General features: G+C 38.1%; 1 protein-coding gene and 1 pseudogene across 4 annotated transcripts in view; one reads left to right on the plus strand and one right to left on the minus strand.

The window, feature by feature from the left end:
* RSPO2 (R-spondin 2) overlaps nucleotides 1–27,921 on the minus strand; it is a 184,807-nt gene that overhangs the window by 73,939 nt on the left and 82,947 nt on the right. For all 4 annotated transcript variants that reach the window (XM_004047430.5, XM_019031887.4, XM_055348659.2 and 1 more), the window contains exon 3: nucleotides 15,617–15,805. In XM_004047430.5, coding sequence (XP_004047478.1) covers nucleotides 15,617–15,805 — 189 coding nt within the window. The remainder of the gene's footprint in view (nucleotides 1–15,616; nucleotides 15,806–27,921) is intronic.
* Nucleotides 9,601–10,517, plus strand: LOC101147143 (nuclear receptor-binding factor 2-like; annotated as a pseudogene).

Consider the following 27,921-nt stretch of genomic DNA (forward strand, 5'->3'; position numbering starts at 1 on the left):
TCTGCTTTATGAAATGAAAAAGAATCTCAGAACTCCAAACTCACTATGCCAAAGGGAAAGTAAAGCTTGGGAACTGAGTGATACACACACAGACACACACTCACACACACACGCACACACACACACAAACAAGCAAACAAAAAAAAAGAAAACTGCCTCCCGTTGTTCTAAAACAGCCGTAATTTCACATGCTGACTTTATCTGATATAAAATGCAGATTTACTGAGAGTGAAACAAATGCATACTTGACTTTTTCTCCAGCCCCTGAAAGGTATAGATTCACTGAGCACTATTCAAAGCCTTGCAGTAATATAACTACTTGCCTTACTGCCCATCCCTTCCTTTTTTCCCCCCATCTTCTTCCCTTCCTGTTTGCTCTTTACTCTTTAAATATTGAAGTCCTCAAAACCCTCTTTGGAAAAAGCATAAGCCGCAGATTCTACTGTAACTTGTGTTTCCTTTCCTAAATGCGTCTTCAATCTTGGCAAAATAAACCTCCAAATCAATTGAGACCTGCCTCAGTCACTGTTTGGTTTACAACTCATATGAAGATTTTTCAATAAATACTGTAAGCCCTCTGTATTGGCTCATTCCACATTCTCAAACAAACATGCATTGAAAATACTGTATTTGCTGAATGGGTAACCTGCCTACAGGGGTGCCGACTTCATATCTGAATTCCGCAGGTCTAACTGTTCCAGGGTGGTCCCCGAACTGATCCTCTGCACATACCAAGAAGCAAGGACTATACAATGAAAGGAGCATTCTGGCCAGGTGCAGCGGCTTATGCCAGTAATTCCAACACTTTGGGAGGCCGAGGCAGGAGGGTCACATGAGCCCAGGAGTTCAAGACCAGCCTGGGCTATGTGACGATACTCCATCTCTACAAAAAAAAAAAAAAGAAAAAAAGAAAAAGAAAAGAAAAATTAGCTAGGCATGGTGGCACGCACCTGTAGTGCCAGCTACTCGGGAGGCTGAGAGATAGGAGGATGGGTTGAGCCTGAGAGGTCGAGGCTGCAGTGAGCTGAAATTGTGCCACTGCACTCCAGTCTGGGCAACAGAGTGAGACCTTGTCTTAACCAAAAGAAAGAAACAGACAGAGAAAGAGAGAAAGACTTTGACACCAGTGCAATATCAGTATTCTTAGATGTCAAGGCCACTCTGCTACTGAGTAATTATGTGACTTTGGAGAAATACTTCCTTTGTAATCTTCAGTATCCACATTTGTTGAGGGAAGAGAGGTGGGAGGGAGAAAGACAGGGAGAGAGGGGAGAGGAAAAAGCAGGGAGGGGGGAAGAAGAAGAAAATATAATTAAGTCTCTTCCAGATCTATGTATATAATTTTTAATTAGTTTAAAGGAACATCTACCTGACAAAGGTCATGCAGGATTGTGAACACACACACACACACACACACACACACACAGGTTAATCAGTGAAAGTGTTTGTTAATTGAACAAGACATACTCTCCTTTAAGAATTATTTGAAATGTACTGTTCTTTTCTTTAACCGATGCAGTAAGTTACTGCTTATCTTCATCTGAATTCAATCTACAGAATGCAGAGATTTGGTACATTGTCAATTATTTCCTATTAAATAAAAGAACCACCTGATTATCACTGTCCACACTAGCTCACTGAAACAATAACAAAGACATTGAAAAGGGCTGTCCCGTGATAAATAGTGGCCTATCAGGTTGTTCCACTGTACCACCACCTTCCTAGATAATTCATATTTAGTATCTTGTGATCAAAAGATTCATTTATCTTTACATGACTTTAAATGCTAAAAGTAGCTAATAAATAGGAATGCCTTCATTAAATGTAAAAATAGTTTCAATTTACAGTTTTTCTCTTCCACAAATTTATAGTGATCTGTGGAACAAAACTGAAAAGCATTCCAGGAAACTTACAGTTCAGTAACAACAAACATAGGATGTCATCAGCCACACACACACTCTAGTATTAACTCCGCTACATACTAATTGACTTTCATTGAGCTATTTAACTTTTCTACACCTCAGTTCACTTGCCTCTGGTAGTCATGTATCTACTGAATAACTCGTTGAAAGGACTTAGCCCCCAAAGTGCTAAATAAGTGTTTATAAGTAGTAAGCCACGACATAGTATCTGGCACAAAAGAGCAACTAATATAGTGAGCCCTCGCTCCTACTCTTAGGGACCCCATGCCACCTGGGACATTTTAATCATTCAATTAATATGTACTGAGAACTTATGAGATGCCAAGGCCTTGACTGGCTGGCCTCAATTAAACTGTGGCCCTGGTGAGGTCACATTTTTTATATAATCTCCCAAAACTAAAATCAATTGACAAATGTGAGATTTTCTAGATATACGGTTTTATCCCAGTCATAGGTACATCCAAATATAGCCAGCTGTCTTGCAAAGATGGGTTTTCTTCAGGAGAAAGCATAAAAGAACTGAGAGATTCGGCATGTAATAGTATCCAGCTGTCTTCTAATAAGTGGATAGTAGGGTGTCCACCCCATCAAGTGATGGCCAGGGTATTAACAAGCTGGCAGCCACTCCTGCATAGTGATGTAAAGCCACTTCAGGGCAATGAGCTTTCTCCAGCTGGCAGGAGCCTGTTAACCCATGAAGTGCCTTCTGCAGGCTGGGCTGTAGGAAAGGTCCCTTTCAATTTGGAAAAGAAACCAGCACAAAAGAATGCTGATGTGTACCACTTCAAAGTGAAGACCTACCTGTCTCACCTTCTGCCAAAGGGGAAAAAATCCTAACCCTATCCAATGATGTATTTCTTTTTTATGATGGGCAGTTGAACTGGACCAAATGATGCATTTTTTATTTTGTTTTCTCCAAGAGAAGCTGCATGGTTTAATTAAAGAAACATGGGCATTAGAGTTAGAGAGAATCCTAGATCCTATTCTTAGCTCTCCATACTGTGTGTCCTTTGGGTAGGTTTGTAAACCTCTCTGAGCTTGTCAGAGTGCAAATGTGCAACGTAAATGTTTACAAATACTATAGAGTAGAATGTAATGTTTAACTATATCATAGGGTTCTTAGGAGAGTGTTAGAATGGCCATTTCTATCTGCAGTTTGAGGAGACAGGCTGGTCTGGAATGTCAAAAGGCAGTAACTTCTGGAAGCATTCACAGAACCACAGAATGTTAGAGCAATGATCTCACAGTCTCTGCTAGTTTTTAGACATGAGGACACCGGGGCTCAGACTATGTAGTTCACTCATTGTTAAAGAGTAAGTTAAGGCACCTGTCCAACCTCTAACCTGGAAGCCAGTTGTGGACTGAGCAAGAAGGGAGTCTGGCTGCACAGTCCACCATGATCCCTGTTCTCCTGTCTACAAACACTCCCCTCCTCTTCCTTTCTTTTAAACTATTGCACAAAATAAAGCTTTAAAATGATTCTATTCATGTAGAAGCTATAGTTCAATCAGAACTTTATCAACAAAAAACAATAGAATAAATTAGTTCTAAGATACAAGACACAATTACAAATTAAAATGCATGTGCCAGAACACATAAAGTAGTGAAAATCTTAGAGAAGGAAGAAACATGGTATGAGAAAGTGTGGGAGGCAGAGAAGAAAGTTAGGGAAGGGGAGAGACAAGTATAGTGAAAGGCTGTCCCAAAAGCCGGCATATTCTAACACATTCTATCATGATCAGCTCGTGATCAGTACAGCCCATAAACAAGTATGTGTGAATGAGAGAAGTGGGGAGAAATACACATTTCCTCATAATATCCTCATATGCTTAGAAGGTACTGAAACTTGTCTTCCATTAAATATGAAGTCTTCTATTCCATAACTAGTGACATAATTATTACACAGTAGCAGTGATTCTTAAAGTGTAGTCTTTGAGCCAGCCGGGTCAGCCACACCTGTGAACTTGTTAAAAATGCAAATTCTCCGGCTCCATCTCAGATCTACTGAATCAGAAACTCTGGCGGTGCAATCTTGCAATCTGTGTTTTAACAGGTGGTTCCGATGCACACTTTGAGAACCACTTCATTCTAATATGAAGAGGTTTCAAAGCAGTATGTGTCAACAATGAACAACTCCCATCTTTGGGAATGATGGAGATGGGATAATGATGAAAATACATAGTCAGTAGAAGTGAAAGGGTCATGACCAATAAAAAACATAGGTAAAGTTTGGGGGAGTGGGGCTGAGAGAGACAGACACTTAAGTAAAAAAACTATACAAATTTGTGTGGGGTGGTCCTATTTGCCATTCACTGTAGAGGAAAATAATTTTCCCAATATATGGCCCTCTGTTTGAAGGACTATTGGAGGTATCACATATCTTTGCCACAGGTAGATGATGTAGCAGTTTCACTCCCAACAGATTCAGGTTTAACCATATATTAGCATCCTGATAAGCATTTAAGCATAATAAATATTCCTGGTAACATCTGTACCTGTGATCAGTATTTTTGATCAGTATTAATAGGATCGTCAGATGTGACAGGATAGCAAGGAGATACTAGATCCTAACTGGCTTTTATCTAAAACAGACTCAGGTATCTGACTCTCCAATGCACATCTCTACACAACTGTGTCATCTCAAGTCAACATTTCTAAACCTGAACTCCTTTTGCTATCTATCAATCAAAACCAAAATCAATAATAATATTCAATAATCCCAATAAATCAATAATAATATCCAATAAACCAGTATTTATACAATTCTTAAAAGCAGAAACCTGGCTGGGCATGGTAGCTCACGCCTGTAATCCCAGCACTTTGGGAAGCCAAGGTGGGCAGATTACCCCAGGTCAGGAGTTTGAGACCAGCCTGGCCAACATGGTGAAAACCGTCTCTAATAAAAACACAAAAATTAGCTGGGCATGGTGGTGGGCATCTGTAATCCCAGCTACTTGAGAGGCCGAGGCAGGAGAATTGATTGAACCCAGCAGGCAGAGATTGCAGTGAGCCAAGATCACGCCATTGCACTCTAGCCTGGGCAACAAAAAAAGAAGAAATGGGGAAAGGATTCCCTATTTAATAAATGGTTGCTGGGAAAACTGGCTAGCCATATGCAGAAAGCTGAAACTGGATCCCTTCCTTACACCTTATACAAAAATTAATTCAAGATGGATTAAAGACTTACATGTTAGACCTAAAACCATAAAAACCCTAGAAGAAAACCTAGGTAATACTATTCAGGACATAGGCAAGGGCAAGGACTTCATGTCTAAAACACCAAAAGCAATGGCAACAAAAGCCAAAATTGACAAATGGGATCTAATTAAATGAAAGAGCTTCTGCACAGCAAAAGAAACTACCATCAGAGTGAACGGGCAACCTACAAAATGGGAGAAAATTTTTGCAACCTACTCATCTGACAAAGGGCTAATATCCACAATCTACAATGAACTCAAACAAATTTACCAGAAAAAAACAAACAACCCCATCAAAAAGTGGGCAAAGGATATGAACAGACACTTCTCAAAAGAAGACATTTATGCAGCCAAAAAACACATGAAAAAATGCTCATCATCACTGGCCATCAGAGAAATGCAAATCAAAACCACAATGAGATACCATCTCACACCAGTTAGAATGGCGATCATTAAAAAGTCAGGAAACAACAGGTGCTGGAGAGGATGTGGAGAAATAGGAACACTTTTACACTGTTGGTGGGACTGTAAACTAGTTCAACCATTGTGGAAGTCCGTGTGGTGATTCCTCAGGGATCTAGAACTAGAAATACCATTTGACCCAGCCATCTTATTACTGGGTATATACCCAAAGGATTATAAATCATGCTGCTATAAAGACACATGCACACGTATGTTTATTGAGGCACTATTCACAATAGCAAAGACTTGGAACCAACCCAAATGTCCAACAATGATAGACTGGATTAAGAAAATGTGGCACATATACACCATGGAATACTATGCAGCCATAAAAAAGGATGAGTTCATGTCCTTTGTAGGGACATGGATGAAGCTGGAAACCATCATTCTCAGCAAACTATCACAAGGACCAAAAACCGAACACTGCATATTCTCACTCATAGGTGGGAATTGAACAATGAGAACACCTGGACACAGGAAGGGGAACATCACACACTGGGGACTGTTGTGGGGTAGCGGGAGGGGGGAGGGATAGCATTAGGAGATACTAATGCTAAATGACGAGTTAATGGGTGCAGCACACCAACATGGCACATGTATACATATGTAACAAACCTGCACGTTGTGCACATGTACCCTAAAACTTAAATAATAATTTTTTAAAAAGGCAGAAATCTGTGAGTCATTGAGGTCTCTTCCCTCTCTTACCCTTGTGTCCAATGAACCACCTTCTGCTGGTTCTATCTTCTAATCTCTTGAATCTGTCTCTTCCTCCCCACCTCAAGTACCACTGCCTTAGCTGAAGTCCCGGTTTCTGGCCTGGGATTACAGCAACAGCTTCCTAATTGGTCTCTGTGCCTCCTCTCTGGCTCTCTGCTCAACCTATTTCCCCTGGTGACATCAGATGATATTCTACAACAAGAGCATTATATGTCTTCCCAGCTTATGAGTCCTCCATCCTCAGCTTCCAAGATTTCATTTCTCACATTTTGCATTCCAATGCTCAAGTGACTCTCTGCTATGAGTACCCTTTACCCTCTTACTCTTACTCACCCTACTCCTCTTTCAAGATAGTTTTATAACACACTCTTTGGAAAATCTGAAGACTCATCCACCTCCAAGGGCAAGTCAGCTGATGCCCCATGGGTTCCCTGAGCAGCCAGTGTGTCACCCTCACAGTTCTTAGCACATTCAATTCCATTCCATTTTTTTTTTATAAAAACACACATTGGCCCTGCCTAGTATATCAGCAGTAAATGTTTGCTAAATGTGTAAGCTGTATTAAGCAGCCTAAGCCATCTCCTAAATTACAGTCTTCCCCTCTCTTTCCTTATCAGATAAATACCTACTAATACTGTTGGGAAAACCATGCAAGTGGCTGTTTTCACCAGGCTTCCTTAATTCCAGCACTGCCTGTATTCCAAAATTAAAGAATATTATAGGCTTCTAAAATGTAGCCCTTATTCATGTGCTGGTTTGATAAAGATTAAACCTAAAGTAAAATAACTCTAATACATGATTTAGAACATTTCTGGTTTAAGTGTAATCAGAATACAGTCCCTGAATTTGAATCCTATTACCGTTAGTTGGTCAACATCAATCACTTATCTCCAGGTCTTCTATCAGGTCTTGTCACTGGTCCTTTGACCCCTCATGCTCAGCATTTCCTCTAAACCTAGAATGCCCCTAACTCTTCACAGCCTCGCCACCCAGGTTAGATGGTGAAGGAAGGGAAGGATACACCTGAGCCCTGCAATTTTTCATGACTGTTCTAACCTAACCACTAACTTGTCCCTTCTGTGATCCCTTCTATAACTGTGCAACATACTAACCCCATTGGCCCATTGGGGTTCAGCACCACTTTATGTAATGATGCTATCTAATACTGTTGTCTAATTCTGTATCAGTTTCATATGCAACCTGATGGTCTCCAACCTAATGGTCTAAGTATCCTCCAAATGAAGACATTTGTTATTTTTATTTCTCAGTAATCCCAAACATACTGGGGTTACATCAATATATTTGGAAGTCTGTATCTTTATAGATCTTCAAACACATTATATAGAATTTATGGTCCTTAGAATAATTATATGTGTGTCCACAGTTGTCCAGATTTGGACATTTCAAACATATTTATGTTAATTTTAAATACCTAGACTTTTTTTTTCCCCAAATGCATCATTAAATTACATTATTCAAGAATGACAGGCCGGGCTCAGTGGCTCATGACTGTAATCTTAGCACTTTGGGAGGCCAAGATGGGGGGATTTCCTGAGCTTAGGAGTTCGAGACTGGCCTGGGCAACATGGCAAAACTTCATCTCCATTAAAAATACAAAAAACTTAGCCAGGCATCGTGGCATGCGCCTGTAGTCCCAGCTACTTGGGGCACTGAGGCACAAGAATTGCTTGAACCCATGAGGCGGAGGTTACAGTGAGCTGAGACCAAACCACTGCACTCCAGCCTGGGAGACAAAGTGAGACTGTCTCAGAAAAAAAAAAGAAAGAAAGAAAGACAAGAAAACAGGTGTTTCTAAAGGCACTCAAACTTGATGACATGTAGTAATTCTTTAAAAACACCTAAATAGTGATCTTGGAGTTCACAAATTAAAAGATGATATTTAACTTTGGATTTTCTTATATGTTAAAAATTACTAGTTTTTAAAACCTGTGTCATTTCATTTCAAAAGCAAAATGTAGCAGCTCACACCCGTAATCTCAACTACTTGAGAGGCTGAAGTGGGAGGATTGTTTCAGGCCAGGAGTTAGAAACCAGCCAACATGGCAAGACCTCATCTCTAAAAATATTTAAATAAATAAACAACAGCCAGGCATCTCTAATAATACATTTTTTAAAAAATTAGCTGGCTATAGTGGCACATGACTGTAGTCCCAGCTACTGGGGAGGCTGTAGTGGGAGGATCCCTTCAGCACAGAAGGGGTTGAGGCTTCATTGAGCTATGACTGTGCAACAACAACAACAAAAAAAAAGGGAAGGAAAGAAAGAAGAAAAAAAAAGGAAACAAAATGTAGTGTTCTCCTAGCCTAAATACGTATTTCACAAAATGTCAAAACAAGGGTAGAATCATAAAATGTAGCAGAAATAATTAAAATGTAGCAAATTCATGGATCTAAAATTATAAAATATCTCATTTCTGTATTTGTTTACAGATGATTTTCCAAAGTACTATTTCTGGCAAAGTATATTGTTTTCTTATACATAAATTTGGAGGTTAAAAAAGTTTACTCCTCCTTTTTCCTTAATTTCAGCATATTTCTGATACCTTCCTGGTACATGACAAAAAAGAATCCTTAACCTTGATTGACATGAGGTAGATACTTCATAAATTGCTGAATAAATGTTTGTCCAAGGCTAATTTTCCCACCTATGTTTTGGACTCTATCCTCTTCTGTCCCTTCAGTGATCTTGTTACTTCATTATTTTTTGTCTTTCCTCCTCAGCTGGCTCTTTCCTAGTTATGTCTCCTGTCACTCACAGACACACACACCCCAACTTCCCCATCTGTGTGAGCCTTCCAGTTATCAGATTCTCTTTTTAAATACACTTAGAGGAAGAAGAGAATGAGTGTATATAATCACTGGCTGCTTTCCTATGACTCCATGTACTCCCCAAAACCATAGCAATCAGGATAGCGACCCAACGAAAACAATGAAATGGCTCATATGAAGGTCAACAACTCTATTGTTTAAACAGTGCAACGCTGACATTGACCACTTGCTTCTTCGCAAGCCTTCCCATTCTGCTTCTGGGACATCATCCTCTGCTTTCCTAGTGACTTAGTCACAGCCTCCTCCACTGGCTTTTCCTTGCTTTCTGTTAAATATCAATATTAATATACTATATTTTTTAGGTATTGTATTGTTTGGACATTTGAGTTGTTTCCAACTTGTAATTAGTATAAATAGTGTTGGCTCCCTCAGCGCCTACGGCTGGCTCCTGGGGTGCAGAGAGGGGCCGCAGTCTCCGCAGCTGTGTCGCGCTCCCCTGCAGTCCCCTCCATGTTCCCTGGCACCACTACTCCCCTTCCTAAGGCCGCCGCTTACCCCGGGGTCTATGGAAGTAATGAAGGACCCCTCAACCTGGCTCATCAACAGAGCAGATGAGCAGACCGTTTATTAGCTGCAGGCAAATACGAAGAGGCTCTTTCTTGTCACAAAAAGGCTGCAGCGTATCTTTCTGAAGCCATGAAGCTGACACAGTCTGAGCAGGCTCATCTTTCACTGGAATTGCAAAGGGATAGCCATATGAAACAGCTCCTCCTCATCCAAGAGAGATGGAAAAGGGCCCAGGGTGAAGCAAGATTGAAAGCCCAGCAGAACACAGACAAGGATGTAGCTGCCCATCTTCAGGCATCTCACAAACCCTCTGTAGAGGATGCAGAGGGCCAGAGTCCCCTTTCTCAGAAGTACAGCCCTTCCACAGAGAAATGTCTGCCTGAGATTCAGGGGATCTTTGACAGGGATCCAGACACACTACTATATTTACTTCAGCAAAAGAGTGAGCCAGCAAAGCCATGTATTGGAAGTAAAGCCCCAAAAGACGATAAAACAATTATAAAGGAGCAGGCAACCAAAATTGCAGATTTGAAGAGGCATATGGAATTCCTTGTGGCAGAGAATGAAAGATTAAGGGAAGAAAATAACAACTAAAGGCTGAAAAGGCCAGACTTCTAAAAGGTCCAATAGAAAAGGAGCTGGATGTAGATGCTGATTTTGTAGAAACATCAGAGTTATGGAGCTTGCCACCACATTCAGCAACTGCTACAGCCTCCTCAACCTGGCAGAAGTTTGCAGCAAATACTGGGAAAGCCAAGGACATTCCTGTCCCCAATCTTCCGCCCTTGGATTTTCCATCTACAGAACTTCCTCTTATGGAGCTCTCTGAGGATATTCTGAAAGGATTTATGAATAATTGAAATAGAAGGCCACAGAAAAGGGGAAAAGAGGAAATAGTACAGTAATCGTTAATCCAGCAAAAAAAAAAAAAATGAAAAGGGAAAACCACATAGAAGGGTCATCCCGGAAATGCTTCATCTGGTGGACTGTGGGAGCAGAGGCATTGCCAGGACTTGGGAAACAGTCACTGTGAAACGCGCCGCTTATCTCATTCACTCACTTGAGCTAATGATTCTGACTTGGCAGACGCTAAACTCATGGAGGTTCAGTTTCTCCTGATCCAAACCAAATGGCTACCTGGAATAATTTCTTCCAAGCAACAGTTATTTTTCTTATCTTCAGGGTTAAAATGTATAAAAGTTATGTGTAATTAATCTATAATGCCATAAATGATAATGCAAAACCTAAATAATATGGTGGCCGGAGGGGCTGCCTTATATTTGAAACATGCTTTCTATCATGCATTAACTGTATGCACTTTGTTAATGCACATTTTGTTTAAGGTGTGTAAGATCCACACCCTTCTAGATGAAACTATATGTGCCACACTTTGCACTACTCATAATGATAACCTCAAGACTATCAGAAGAAATATTTAAATTTCCATTTTATGAAGAAAGGAACCAAATTATTATGCTTTTTTAAACAAATTACCAGTTTACATAATTAATCAGGGTGCGTTTCAAGTTCTAACTTTGTTTATTGTATAATGCACCATTTGAAAATACCAAGGAGGAAATACTCTTTGTTTTTAATGATGCAAGAGTGGAAGTAATGCTAGTTGGCGGTATTTGTAAGAAATCAATAAAGTAATTATGTTTAAAAAAATAGTGTTGCCATGAATAATGTTTTATATGTGTTTTGTTTACAAGTCAGGATGGTAGTTATGCCAAAGGAGAAGACAGTAGTGAATGGGAAGTTAGTGAGTGGGTAGTACTAACATTCTTTCTTGACATCAGTGGGAGTTAAATGTATCTACTTTGTAATAGTTCATTAAACACTCCATTTATTATTTGTGAATTTAGAATTCTGCATGATACTCCAAAAAGTGTATTTTTTAATTACTAAAAACATGACAGTTGTGCAAATAGAAAACAGGGGAGCAGTGACTCTGGTAAACATCCTACAATGCCAATATTCAAGTGACAAATACGTGTTCAGCTTCATCTGTATCAAAGAAAAAGCATATTAAGACAAAAATGAAGTTTTATACTTGTAATTAATAGCCAGAGAGATGCAAGTGAAAATGACCACTGTTAGTGAAGATGTAAACTGATAAAACTTTTCTAGAAATCCATTTGGCAATATATATCTTTAAAACATGTATTATGTTTAAACGTTTATCTTATAAAAATAAACCATGCAAGTGTGTAAAAATATGTGTATGAGAGAGCAAGAATTTATATATAAGGATATTTTTCATAGAACTGCTTATAATCATGAAAAACTAAAAGCAAATTTCAATAGGCAATTAACTAAACATAGTATAACCATTCAGTAGAATATTTGCAACTATATTTAATGGCATGAAAATATGTTCATAATTCATTAAAACAAGTTACAAAACACAGTGACACATTTGTAAGGTGAGGATAACGACAAATACTCATAGAAACAAAAACGTCAAGAACAGAAGACAAAATGGTTTTTGTTATCTTTTAACTGTTGTTATCTTTGAGAGAAGTGTTTGCTCTTGCTTTTGCTTTTTTTAGGCCTGTGTACTTTTCTAAGTTTTCTACAAGGACTATTTAGAACAATTTAAAATATAAAGTTTTATGTAAATGGTTTCATTAATGAATGAGAAAAAATATGAGTGAAATAACATCTAACATAGTATCAGGGACAATGGCAGCTTCTAGCGTCTGTTAGTACATGTATCACAGAATTACTCAGATAGTTGTCGGATTGGTTTCCACAAGTATGGTTGAACTGCATAAGCTTCATACTGTCTGCACCAAGAAGCCAACCTCAGACAACTTTTCAGAGAGCAAATCTTCCTTCAAAAGAAGGATATTGCTTTACATTGGAAATCATACTCTAGTGATTAGGAAACAGATGAGCAAGTTTCACTTACAAGATTTTTTAGGCTACTATTGCTAAAAGTATAATCTTCTTCTCTACTATTGAGCAATAATCTTTTAAGGCAGAGAAAAGTGGATATCATTTCAAATTCTAAGTCTGTGACAGCTTTTCCAATTTAAATCTTTCTCATCCCCTGAACAAAATACAAATATCAATGCAATATATGCAAACTAGTCATGAAAAAGAGCAAATAATTGGCATGAAAGAAACATGATTATCCAAAGTCGTATACTGATAAGAAATAATTTTCCATTTTTCACTTTGCTCTAATGGGGTCTTGTTAATAGCACTTCCTGCTTGTACCAGGTAATGATTTTCTCTAGGTCAGTAAACTCCAACATTGATTGTATTCACTTACAAGAAGTCTATCCATAGCAAACCCTTTCTCATATGCAGATTTTCTTCCTAAGGCTGATTTACAGTCACTGCTCTCCTTTCCATTTCTGAGAAAACTAAGCCAAAATGTGCTATTAACTCCTGCCTGAGAGTATCTAAGGAAGACTCCATTGATATACTACAAAGTATTGCTCAGGTGACCGTACCAGTTTGCATAGGATGGTCCTGGTTTACATCCAATCTCCCTGCATAGTTGTTAATGGCAGCCCCTCTCATTTCCCAGTGTCCCACATTGAGTAATACATTATACGGCCACCCTATTGTCCATGTAAGTACATACAATGCTAGCCCTAGAACTTGGAATAAATGTTTCTATCCATCTACACTCTTGCCTTGTCTTCCTTGTGAACTAATAGTCTGGAATGAAACACATAAAGCTGTGGACTCAAACCACCACCCCCCCCAATAGGTAGTCTAAAGAAATCTGAACAGGAATCCTTTCCAAGGTGGAACATATCTTCTTCTGGAAGTTTATAAACTATGAGAAATAAATTATCAAGTAGCCTAAATCATATGCCTTAAGAACAAAATTCATATTTGCAAACATATTTGCAAGCCAGTCTATAACTGGTGGGGAGTTGTTTCCTTTAAATATTAATCCAAACAATTCCATGAAATGAAGGTAGATCCAAGTTTCCTCTAAGCCTAAATATTTCTAACTCTGCTAACGACGTAACCTCATCCAGTACTTTAGCTAGAAGACCTTAGGATCAAGTTTGATTCTTTCTCTTAGCTCTGTCCAGTTAGTTACCAGGCCCCACTGGTTCTATTTTTAAAGCCTCCGCAATTTATTACCCACAAAAAAAATCATCAGAACAAGATTTCTAATCTGCAATCATTATAATAGCCTTCCTTTACTTTTTGTTCCTCTCCAATTCATCTCCCTCACTTCTGCTAGAATCATCTTAAAGCAATCTCTTTAGTTCACTGCCTACTCAGTACCCTTAGATAATACCAAGACTTCTTAGCCTGGCAGGAAACACCTTTATCAGTTTCACTGCAGCCTCCCTTTCCCTCCTCAATTCCAACCACACCTCCCACTAGGCACATGCTCTTCAATGGTTTTCATCCAGCTACTGTACTGCTCTTCCAGGAAGTGTTTAAAAATGTTTGGGGACATGTTTGCTTATAACAGTAGTGAAGACACAAAGGACATTTAATGGGCAGGGACCAAGGACACTAAATGTCCAGCAATGTAGGACAGGTCCCATGAAACAGAGAACTGCATTGCCAAAATGCCAAATAACGCTCCAGGTAAGCGTTCTTGTTCCCCAAATACATTATTTTTACATATATGTGGTTCCTTCTTTCTAGAATTTATTTAACCAGCCCCCACTAGTTCTGCCACCTTCCAAAATAATATTGTCCTTGGATGATGTAATTCAAACTCTTCTCATCTAAAGACTGTCTTGCCTGAATAGTCACATACACAGTGTGTTAATGGGAGATCATTAAATCACTCTCATAAATATGAGATTTAATTATCTCATATATATATGAGTGATTTAATGATTACTGACACAGCCCTTAATATATTAAATTATGAATAAGCTGCTTACCATTTGTCATTTTATTTTGTGGTCCCCTTTTTCTTATCCTTTCTATCTCCTAAAATTTGAGTTCCTTAAAGAAAGGGATATTCCTTCGGTATCTCATTTATTTTTTTAAACCACAATTTCTATGGCTGACCTAGAAGATGAGACTCATTCTGTAAGTGATTTTTGGATTAAAAGATGAAAAATTGCACCCTCATTCCTATGTACAAAATGCCATTCCTTAAACTTTTTTAAATAGTTGTTAAACTTATAACTCAGATTACTTTAAAATAACCTAAACATTTTAGTTATATTAGTAATGGTACTTAAAAAAAAACCACCTTTACCATATATTTAATTGCAGGTTAGACTAATGAAGGATTACCAACTCAGATAAAAAGAGAAAAAGAAGCTATAGAAATTGGTAAACCAGAGAGGTTGTTCTCAGCATAAAGTACTTAAATTCCTTTGTGGTTTGTGTTTTTTTTTATAAGCACTGAGTAGGTACTCCTTACAAAAATCTGTCAAACAAGATTGTACTTGAGATCGTTGTGATTAAAAAACTACTTACATAATCTAAAATAAACTGTGTATGTGGAATTGTGTCTTACAGCTCTATACAAAATATAAAGTAAAAGTGCTCTTATCCTACCACACTCATTTTTTCCAAGTTTGAGCTTAGACGCTTTTTTTTTGAGATGACATCTCACTGTGTTGCCCAGGCTAGAGCACAGCGGTGCTATCTCAGCTCACTGCAACCTCTGCCTCCCAGGTTCAAGTGATTCTGGTGCCTCAGCTATCCCAGTAGCTGGGATTACAGGTGTGCACCACCATGCCTGGCTAATTTTTGTATTTTTAGTAAAGATGGGGTTTCCTCATGTTGGCCAGACTGGTCTCCAACTCCTGGCCTCAAGTGATCCACCTCCCTCGGCCTCCCAAAGTGCTGGGATTACAGGCATGACCCACCACACCCAGTAAGCTTAAACTATTTCTATCACCTATTACAAATACATTTTTAAAAAAAAAAATCATTCAAAATCTTCAACTTAGCTCCTCTCCTAAGTTGCATATCCAGCAATACAGGATAGACAAAACCAAATGCTCACTTGCACATCTGTTCATATCTGGGGCTCGGTGTCCATAGTACCCGGATGGGCAGGAATGCAGGCACTCTCCATACTGGCGCATCCCTTCTCTTCGAAGGAAGAAGAACAACTTCTGTTGACATCGGCTGCACCCATTGTCCTTTGAACAAGACAAACAACCCTTGCAAATGGGATTTGATACATAACTAGCTGTAAAAGAAAAACAAAAATTGTGTTTAATTATCAGTATAATCAGATTTTTGGTAAATACACCTGCTGAAAAGACAAATGTTTCTTTTCTTTTTGCTATACTCACATAGAAATACTAAATAAAATATCCCTCCCCTTCTTCCCTCTACCTCCTCCACCCAAAAAGTTGTTAATACACAACCAAACTTAGAAACAAAGAGGAAACTCAGAGGCAGAGTTGAGGCCAGAAGCTAAAGCTGAATGGCTCATGAGGATGTCAGACCAGACAGAGGTAGAACTTAGGGCAAGGTCCTCAACCCAGGCCAAGAAATATTTATGTGAAGATCTAGCACTTAGCTCCCTTTATGTAGATGGAGTCAAGGGGGCTGTTTGTCCATGACCCCCTGCCCTAACTGGCTAGAGCAGGGGATTCTGACTCTAGCTTGGGAGCACACAGCGGGTAAGCACAAGAGAAAATATAATTCATGAGACATCAGAACACCAAGTCCACAAGGCTGGGATCCAAATTAAAATTATCATTCTAGCATGGGGTCTATATGATGTTGACAAGTTAAAATAAGAATTTGTCCAGATCCAGGAAAACCCAGAAAGAAAAAATAAATAAATATAGAATTACTCTCCAGATATTTTCTACAATCCTGAGACCTAGACTTTCATGAAATGCTACCTTAACATCAAAATGAACAAATCATATGAGCAAGTAAACCTTCATGAGGAACAGTCAACAATATCAGTAACAAGAAAACTTCACACCTAAAAAACCAGAAATAAGGACATTCTAAAGGAGCCTTTAAAATGAATATCTACAGAATATCTGAAGAGATAAAGGGATAACTAGAAATCACATGGGAAAAAGCAAGAATGTGCACATTACAATGAAATGAAAATTCTAAAACTTAACAAAAAATTATATGGACAAATTGAATGGTAAAAGAGAATGACATAACCAAAAACACTTTTAAATAACTGTAGCACAAAACAAGACAAAAAGGTACTAAGCATGTAAGAAAAAAACAGAAACGTTCCAATACATGATTAGTAGTTACTACAGAAGGAAAGAGTAAAGAGAATGAATAAAACACACCTTAAACTGAGACGCAACTTCAGCAAAGTCTCAGGATACAAAATCAACATGCAAAAATCACTAGCACTCCTATACACCAACAGCAGTCAAGCCAAGAGTCATATCACAAACAAACTCTCATTCACAATTGCCACAAAAATAATAAAATATCTAGGAATACAGGTAACTAAGGAGATGAAAGATCTCTATAAGGAGAACAACAAAACACTACCCAAGAAATCAGAGATAAGACAAACAAATGGAAAAACTTTCCATGCTCATGGATAGAAGAATCAATATTATTAAAATAGCCATACTGCCCAAAGCAATTTATCGATTCAATGCTATTTCCATTAAACTACCATTGACATTTTTCACAGAACTGGAAAAAACTATGTTAAAATTCACACGGAACCAAAAAAAAGCCCGAATGGCCAAGGCAATAATAAGCAAAAATAACAAAGCTGGAGGCATCATGCTACCTGACTTCAAATTATACTACAGAGCTACAGTAGCCAAAACAGCATGGTACTGATACAAGAACAGACAGGCTAATGGGAACAGAATAGAGTATCCAGAAATAAGACCTCACATCTACAACTGTCTGATCTTTGACAAACCTGACCAAAACAAGCAATGAGGGGCTAGGTGTGGTGGCTCACGCCTGTAATCCCAGCACTTTGGGAGGCCGAGGCAGGCAGATGACCTGAGGTCGGGAGTTTGGGATCAGCCTGACCAACACGGAGAAACCCCATCTCTACAAAAAAAAATAAACAAAACACAAAATTAGCCGGGCATGGTAGCAAATGCCTATAATCCCAGCAACTTGGGAGTCTAAGCCAGGAGAACTGCCTGAACCTGGAAGGCAGAGGTTGTGGTGAGCCAAGACTGTGCCATTGCACTCCAGCCTGGGCAACAAGAGCGAAACTCCATCTCAAACACACACACACACACACACACACACACACACACACAATGGGGAAAAGATTCACTATTCAATAAATGATGCTGGGATAACTGGCTAGCCATATGCAAAAGATTGAAACTGGACCCCTTCCTTATGCTATATATATAAAAATTAACTCAAGATGCATTAAAGACTTAAAGGTAAAACCCGGAACTATAAAAACCCTGGAAGAAAACCTAGGTAATACCATTTAGGACATAGGCACAGGCAAAGATTTCATGATAAAGATGCCAAAAGCAATTGCAACAAAAGCAAAAATTGATAAGTGGGATCTAATTAAAGAGCTTCTGTACAGCAAAAGAAAATATCATCAGACTGAACAGGCAACCTACAGAATGGGAGAAAATATTTGCAAACTATGCATCTGACAAAGGTCTAATATTTAGCATCTATAAAGATCTTAAATTCACAAGGAAAAAAATCATTAACAAGCAGGCAAAGGACATGAACAGACACTTCTCAAAGGAAGACACACACGTGGCCAACAATCATGTGAAAAAACTCAACATCACTGAATATTAAAGAAATGCAAATAAGAAATCACAATGAGATACCATCTCCCACCAGTCAGAATAGCTATTATTAAAAAGTCAAAAAATAACAGATGCTGAGAGGTTGTGGAGAAAAAGAAACACTTATATACTGTTTGTGATAGTGTACATTAGTTCAACCATTATGGAAGACAGTGTGGCAATTCCACAAAAACCTAAAGACGGAAAAACCATTCAACCCAGTAATCCCATTACTGGGTATATACCCAGAGGAATATAAATCCTTCTATTATAAAGACACATACACACATATGTTCATTGCAGCACTATTCTCAATAGCAAAGACATGGAATCAACTTAGATACCCATCAACAACTGACTGGATAAAGAAAATGTGATACACACACACACACACACACACACACACACACACACACACACCATGGAATACTATACAGCCATAAAAAAGGATGAGATCATGTCCTTTGCAGGGACATGGATGGAGCTGGAGGCCATTATCCTTAGCAAACTAACACAGAAACAGAAAACAAAATACCCCGTGTTCTCCCTTATAAGTGGGAGCTTAATGATGAGAACACATGGACACATAGAGGGAAACAACAGACCCTGGTGCCTATTGGAGGGCAGAGGATGGGAGGAAGAAGACGATGAGGAAAAATAACTAATGGGTACTAGCCTTAATACCTGGGTGATGAAATTATCTGTACAGAAAACCCCCATGACACAAGTTTACCTATGTAACAAACCTGCACTTGTACCCCTGAACTTAAAAGTATATGTTAAAAAAGGAATAAAACACACTATTCAAAGAGATAATGGCTGATTAATTTCCAGATAAAGACATGAGTTCTTAGATTAAAAATTAAGAGACCGAACAAGTCTACATCTAAATACAGTACATTTATATGCCATGAGAATAAAGTCAAGCCAGAGAGGAATAGCAGATTATCTAGACAGGGATAAAACTTTGACTGACAGCAGACTTAGAAAAAAATAAAGGTTAGATAGCCGAGATACTATCTTCAACATGTTGAGGAAAAATTATCAAACTATAATTCTATAAGCAGTTATAGTTTAACCAGGTGAGCAAAATGAAGATATTTTAGCCAAAGTAAAGGCAAATATCTTAATTTTTTTAAAAGCATTAACTAAAAGATTAAACTCTGAATATTGGAGAAAATAAAACAGAACCCAGAGGAAGTAGAATGCAACAAGCAATAGTGATCACACCAATTGAAAAACATGTTCATGTCTCTATACAAAAGCATAGAATGTAAAAAACATATAATGATTTTCAAGTTTTGAAACTAAATATCTTATATTCACAAAAATAACACAGAAGACTTGAGAAGGAAGCCAAACTTAAAGCATTCAGAGTTTCTGCATTATCAGTGAGGAAGACTAATGTAAATTAAAATGTAATTACTATAACTTTAAGTTCCTAACTACAAAAACAGTAACAGAATCTATAACTTCTAAACCAGTGACAGCTACAAAAGATGTAATATATGTATAAAATATGGGTAGGAAGAAACAACCCAAATATCTATGAACAGAATAGACAAATTACGGTATATTCAAACTATTTGAGTTTTACTCAGTAATAAAAAGGATAATACAGATACACATGACATGAATGAAATTCACATACATTATGCTGATCAAAAGAATCCAAACAGATACAAAAAAGAGCATGCTCTAGATAATTTCATTTATATTAAGGTCAAAGGCAGGCATGGCTAATCTGTGGTGATAGAAATAAGACTACTACATGCCTTTGAGGATTGAGGACTGACTGGAAAGGGGCATAATAGAATTTGCGGGGGATGGAGGAGGTATATTAGTTTCCTTGGGCTGCTGTAACAAATGACCACAATTTGGTGGCTTAAACAACAGGAATTTATTATCTCAATTCTAGAGACTAGAAGTCTGAAATCCCAATATCGTATCAGCAGGGCTTGCTTCCTCTCAAGGACTCTGGCAAATCCTTTCTTGCTTCTTTCAGTCTTTGGTAGCCCAAGGCATTCTTTGGCTCATAGTTACATGAAGTCAATCCCTGCCTCCATTGTCTTATGCCTTCTTCTCTTGTATCTCTATGTCTTTTTCTGTCTCTTACATTGACACTCTAATTGGATTTAAGGCCCATCTTTATCCCATAATCCCATAGAATCTCATCTTCATCATCTTCGTTGCATCTGCAAAGACCCTGTTTCCAAAAAAAGGTCACCTTCTAAGTTTCCAGGAGGATATGAGTTGGGGTCGTGGGGTGAATATTGGAGAAAATAAAACAGAAAACCCCCATGACACAAGTTTACCCTGTGCACTAGTCAATTCGCTAAAGGGGGTGATGGAAATGTGCTATATCTTGCCTGGATTTTGGTTACACAAATGTATACATTTGCAAAACCCAAAACAATGCATTTATCTAAGTATATTTGTACATTTTTAAAATTAATGTGCATAATTTACAAGTAAATTATATCTCATTAGAAAAAGTAAAGCATATAAAGGCTATGTGCTGATTTCAGTACAATGTACTTACTTACAATTACACCTCTTTTGAAGATTCCATAAATTATGTTACTCACCAGTAAGATATTATTTACTTTTTTTTTCAAACAGAAATATCCTACTGATGGGACATGGTGGGAGAAGACAGTACTAAGCAAATGTCGAAATAGCATCTAAGTTAATACCCGAACCATATGAAGTTCACTGCATCTGATGGGGACAATCGTACCTTAAAAGAAAAGATGCAAAATACTCTTTCCTATAGCTGGTATAAAATGTAGAAATGATACAATCTGAAATATTATAATTTCTAAAATATTAAAAATTCATGTAACTTTTAGTTTTCACTACACCAAGCAAGGTCATAAATACAACAGAATACATGAGGCCACAATGACTTCATTTTATCGAGTTAACCCAAGAAAGAATTAGGAGAGAAGAAATAGAAAACTCATCAATTATTGAAACTTTTAGCTTTGAGACTACATATTGTTTACCCTCCGTATAATCATTCTTGTGTATAAAACTAATATCTAGCAATAAGTGGTCAGACTGGCAGCTATACAGAGTACATTGTATACCATGTCATTCCTTTATTATAACAATTTAATGGCCATTATATTTTTAGCAACTTGTAGCAAATCTATACAGATTTTAGATCCACAAGAGAGTCTTCCTTCTTCCCCAAAGCTTCCCACAGCCTCTCATCCAGGAAGTCCCAAAACCAGGGCTTATTCTACCAAAGGGGCCAAACAAGAAACAAGGCCCTTCAGGATCAGGAATCAAGGCCAATATAACATCTTGAATTGGCCAGAAAGATCTACTTCTTCACATCTATTCTAGGACTCTTTTCTACCAACTGTTCTCTTTTATCTGCATGTTGAATCTATTTCATGGACATTCTCTCACTTGAAAACCTATCTATGCTTTCCAAATAATTCTCATTTAATACTTTATTTCCCTAAATCTGCAATTGTTGGGGGGCAGAGCTAGGGAACCAATTCTGATGAAAAATCATCACCTCAGATACAGTTACCAATAAAATTCTGGGTAAGCGACTTTCCAAATGCTCCTTTATATATAAATGCATGTATACATTATATAATTTGTGTTTTTCATACACATCATACTGTATCTGTTGGGTCATAACTTGTTCAATTTCAGCTAAGTTGTTAGCATCTTTCCATAACAATGAACCAAACCAATGTCACCGTCACATTTCTTCAAAGTGTCAGTTAAACCTGTTGCCTCTACTTATCACCATCCTCTGCTGAATTATCTCTAAAACTGCTTTTATGAAGACCACAACCAGTTTTCTCATCCTTCATTCAAGATCTCATTCTCAATTTCTGATCCTCACAATTCCAATAGCCTAGGTTGCTGAAGGTTTTCTTCCTCCTCTAGCTTCTATGATAATATCTTCTCCTACAGATTTGATTCTGACCCTCACCTTTGTCATTTCCATGAATCTTCTCATAATTCACGCCTTTATCACTTCTCATTTGGATAGTTATGAAGTCCCAACCCTAGACCTACCTCTCCCTACTTCACTCTACATTCTATTGCTCAATTTTCCTGCTTTTATACTCACTATGGTATTTTGTTACACCTTAATATTGCCAGATAATTATGATTTGAAAATCGTTTTTGCATAGCTGACCAAAAATAAGCTTATACTACCTATAATTTTTCCAGCTGCCTTCAGAAGAGGTTTTATTCTGGTATCATTTTTAGTATCCTGAGTAGGGTGTAAGTGAGTGAGGTTCAAAAAATTAGGATATCGTTCAACTTCTCTGTGCCAGAAAGGGTAAAAAATTGAGGGAGATGGGAAAAGCTGGAGAAGAGCAATGAAACTGGGAATACTGACAGGCTGTGTGAGGAAATGGCTATGGTGGAGGAAAAGGTAGCCAGAGAGAATCCAACTCTTGTTCATTTTCAGGGTTGTCCAAGATTGTAAACCACCTTAAGCATGAAGACCCTATGGAATGATATTTAGAGAAACAATTTATGACTCTTTCACGAAAAAGCCATCCCTTTAACATGAACAACTGAGAGACTAAGGCAAGGGCAAGGGTTGCTGGCTGAAGCTACATCAGAAGTAGCCCCACACTACAAAGCCCTCTGAAACATACTGATGACCTTCTGCTCTAGAATTTATATGCAGATTTGAAAAACCAAGATCAAGCAATCACCCAAGGAAATATCCAACCCAAACCTAGCTTTATAAATAAAAGGAGATTCTGGAAGGTTTACAAGTACACAGCAGAATGGTTTAAGGAGGAGGTTCACTGTCCTACAGTCATCACATGCTAAAGTTGAAGCTATACTTTCAGTTCAAAAGTTAAACCAAAGCTCTTTATCACCATAAATCATGCTCCACAGTAAGAAGTATAGAGAAAAGAGAATTACAGAACCAAGAGAATCAACACAAATTAAAGGCTTTTTGTTTTGTTTTTATGTATCAGAAGCCAACTTTCATCTTGACCACAAAGATCTCAGAGTCAACAAACTGTGCCCTACATTTTTTTAAAAAGGTATTATTAAAAGCATTGCTTTATTTACTTGAACCTCAACAGACTTAAACAATGAAAATGAATTAGGGAATACTTACCTAAGTCCGTATCTTAGGTTATCTTTATAACCCTACACATGAGGAATTCTCTTAAAGCAAAAGTGATGTGAACCACACCTAACCTGAGTACTCTCTCCCCCCTTTCTCCAATCTTCAATCATGATGCTGCTCAATGGTGAAGGACAAGAGCCCATGTGATTTTTACAATTTGAAGCTTCTTGCCCCAAACCTCAAACAGACTTTTCCATTTAATTCACCATTGTCCACTATTTTAGTGGCATTCTCCCTGTTGTAAATCAATAGCTTAGTAATTCCACAAGAACTTCTCCATCTACCACATGGTCACTACACCAACCTCTGTGTCTAAACACAGGCAAAAAATAGATGTTTAAACATGACTAGAGTAATTTATTTTGTCAGGATCTTCATAAGTTGAATGGCTCTGCCCATTGCTCTGAGATTTAATTCAAGTGTGCAGGTGGATAAACAGATCTTAATTCTCAGCTTTGATGACCATGTTTATTTGCTCTCTCTGTGAGCTTCAACTTTTCCAACCCTAAAGCCCGCTGAGATCCAGAGCCTCATCATTCCAACCAAAACAGTTTTCTAAATCTAGACCCACCCAAAATTCTAAAGATGAAATATATCTCATAAAACATGGAAAGTCCTGAAAATAGTCATAAACAGTGATTCTAGCACAAACCCACACATATCCCCTTGATGGGAAAAGGAATATTATAGGGATTTAGCAAACAAGAAAAACCATGAGACTGAAACAAGGTAACAATACCTAGATCACAGTTATATCAAGAGAAAAAAGCAGCAAAAGTATTACTCTTTATTATTAATTCTAATTAGTTGATTTGTGTTCCCCTTAAATTACAAAGTAAGTTTAGCCTTTTTATGAATTCTGGTATTCTAAAGTCTGGCCCTTTGTTAAATCCAGTTATTCACATTTACCTCATAGAGTATTTTATGTAGGTGTTGAATGCCCATGTGTTTCTAATATACTCCTGACTTTTAAAAAAATGTGTTCCGTTGTTTCTGCAGTTAGCCCTTGCCAAGCAAGAAGAAATCTGAATTCCTTCTAGGTGAAGGCATCCATCCTGACAAAGGTACAGATTTCTAATTCTGAAAATAATAAGACTGAACAGTGGGCTGTTGGCATCTTAGCCTCACTCTGTATTTGCTGGTCAAATAATGTTGCAAGTTCAACAAATTTTTAAATGAACAATTAATATTAACTTCATCAATTAATATCACAAAATTGCTAATGTATGCCTCTTCTTAACCTCAAGTTCAAGATATGTATTTAAGGAAGAAAAAAAACCCATAGAAGGAGCAGGACTGAGAGAGGTAGGGGGGAAACCCAACTCTGGCACCAATAACAGGGAACTTGCATGTCGGATGCTATACAAATCAAGTTGGATACATTCTCCCCACTAGATCCTGGCAGCAGTGGTATAAAAATCCTGTAATCATGTATACTACCAAGCTCAAACTCAATTAAGCAATCAACGTAATGAATTAATGTGCCACACAAGATTTGACCAAAATGGAAAATGCCTATCTTAAGATACTTTGCTTAGTTTTATATAAAATTATAAATATTTAAATATCAAACCCAGTAGTCTGATTGTGAATGTAAAGACAACAAATTTTAATGCTAGACCATCACCATTATAAGCATCATGCCTTGGATAGAAAATAAATACCATGATTAAAAATGTTAATAAAGCTTAAAGGTAAATTTCTAAATTTCCTTTAATATTTAGAAGGGCTATATTAACATAAATTTAATCTAGAAAAAAATTGATTATCAAGATCAAAGCTTATATCAAAAATTTCAAAATTCTAGAACTCCTAGAATTAAACTGTATTTATGGCCAGGCAATGGTGGCTCACGTCTGTAATCCCAGCACTTTGGGAGGCTGAGGCAGGCCGATCACCTAGAGGTCAGGTGTTCAAGACCAGCCTGGCTAACATGGTGAAACCCTGTCTCTACTAAAAATACAAAATTAGCTGGGCATGGTGGCGCATGCCTGTAATCCCAGCTACTCAGGAAGCTGAGACAGAATTGCTTGCACCCAGGAAGCAGAAGTTGCAGTGAGTTGGGATCGTGCGCCACTGTACTCCAGCCAGTAAGACTCCATCTCCAAAAACATAAAAATAAAAATAACCCGTATTTTCTCAGAATCTTTTTATCTTTTCTTGAGTTCTTTAATAGAGAATGATATTTTTAGGCACAAGGTTTACAAAGCTTTAACCTCCCAAGAAGCATTAACTTTGAGAAACTCATATTAATTTGATATCTAACAATATTATTTAAATATTAATAAATCATATCAATTAGGAATGAAAGATTGGACATATAATTGTCTAGGAGTATTTCCTTGGGAAAATGGTATTTCTAAACATTTGTAAGCCCCTCAAATATGGAAATCATCTCTACAAATGAATATTTTTAATGACATCAGGATTAAAGGTCTTTAATCAGATCATTTGTCTTCTCCTATTAAAATATGTATTTCACTGTACAAAAACTCAAAGCTAGGAGAAACTAGGAGTTTTTGTTTGTTTTGAGAAAAAGTCTTACTGTGTCGCCCAGGTTGGAGCGCAGTGGCACTATGTTGGCTCACTGCAACCTCCACCTCCAAGGTTCAAGTGATTCTCGTGCCTCAGCCTCCCGAGTAGTTGGGACTACAGGCTTGTGCCAGCACACCCAGCTAATTTTTGTATTTTTAGTAGAGACAAAATTTTGTCATGTTGGCCAGGCTAGTCTCAAACTTCCGGCCTCAAGTGATCCGCCTGCCTCAGCCTCCCAAAGTGCTGAAATTACAGGCATGAGCCACCGTGCCCAACCCAACCTAGGAGTTTTTAAATATTGGGGGAGAGAGTTAGAGTCACAGATCTATTTTTAACACATGAAGTGCTAATATCTTCCAAAAAAAATGAAGAAAATTACCAGAACTATTAGCCCTTAAATACTCTCCAGTGCCATCACCATTCCAGTTGTAATCCTCATACATTGGCACCTCTGAAGGACATTCACAACCTGGATTAACTATGGCCATAGCATGGGTCACTGGAAAAATATATGTATTGAACACAGCACAAAAGAAACAGGAACGATCTATGAGGTACGTGTCATGAATGCTTCAAAGTCTGATTTAATTAAGACGTCACAGGGCAGCTCAGAATACTTAATAACTATGGTTCAAGGAAAGACGATGAACTGAGGTATGGTTGCAAAATAAATGTGGAGTCTTAGGTGGTTCTGTTTGAGGGCACAACGGACCTGCACAGAACATGATAAACACATTCTCATTCTAACAATTTACACACATCATTAACATTCAAGATAATCTGTCAAACTGGAGGAGATTTAAAGGATACAGACCAAAGCAAATAATCACGGTGGTCATCAGAAGAAAAATAACTTTGGTTCAATACATTTTACCTTGAAACAAAGCAGTGCCCCTTCAACATTTCCCACCCAAAACATAAGCAGCACATGTGGCTTGTGCATTTGGTGGAGGAGTCAGAGATATTCCAAAGGAGCTGCTGATGTATATCAATGGCAATGAAAGGTACTTTTGAGAAATATTTTTGTGGGGGACACATCAATAGCAATGCAAGATACTTTTGAGAGTTTTGTGTTTTTTGTTTGAGTTTTTTTAAATCATAGGCTTAGCACCACAGAGAGAGGCTCAAGGAAAGCTAAATTTAGCACTTTGCCAAGCCAGTTCTATGCCCTAGCCAACTGAGAACCAGTCAGAGTGAGAAGCTCAAGTAGAACAGGATTCAATTGAAATAAGTGGGACTTAGAAATTCTCCAGGGAACTCCCGGGCACGGTGGCTCATGCCTGTAATCCCAGAACTTTGGGAGGCCAAGGTGGGCAGATCACCAGGTTAGGAGATTGAGATGATCCTGGCTAACACAGTGAAACCCTGTCTCTACTAAAAATATAAAAAAATTAACCAGGTGTGGTGGTGGGCGCCTGTAGTCCCAGATACTCAGGAGGCTGAGGCAGGAGAATGGCTTGAACCAGGGAGGTGGAGCTTGCAGTGAGCAGAGATCTCACCACTGCACTCCAGCCTGGGTGACAAGAGCGACACTCTGTCTTAAAAAAGTAAAAATAAAAATAAATAAAAATAAAATAATAAAAAAAATTAGCCAGGCCTGGTGGCGGGCACCTGTAGTCCCAGCTACTCAGGAGGCTGAGGCAGGAGAATGGCGTGAACCCAGGAGGTGGAGCTTGCAGTGAGCCAAGATTGCGCCCCTGCACTCCAGCCTGGGTGAGAGAGCGAGACTCCGTCTCAAAAAAAGGAAAGAAATTCTCCAGGGAACATTTCCAAAAACAGTCATGAATACCCCAAATCAAGTAAAAAGACAAAACACAAGAAAAAAGTAGTTATCTATAGGCCCCAATAAGAAATTAAAATCGTGAGACCTCAATTTAGCATAAACAATTCCCCAAATGATGAAGC

Source organism: Gorilla gorilla, chromosome 7 (assembly GCF_029281585.2).
Source record: "Gorilla gorilla gorilla isolate KB3781 chromosome 7, NHGRI_mGorGor1-v2.1_pri, whole genome shotgun sequence".
Lineage (NCBI taxonomy): Eukaryota > Metazoa > Chordata > Mammalia > Primates > Hominidae > Gorilla > Gorilla gorilla.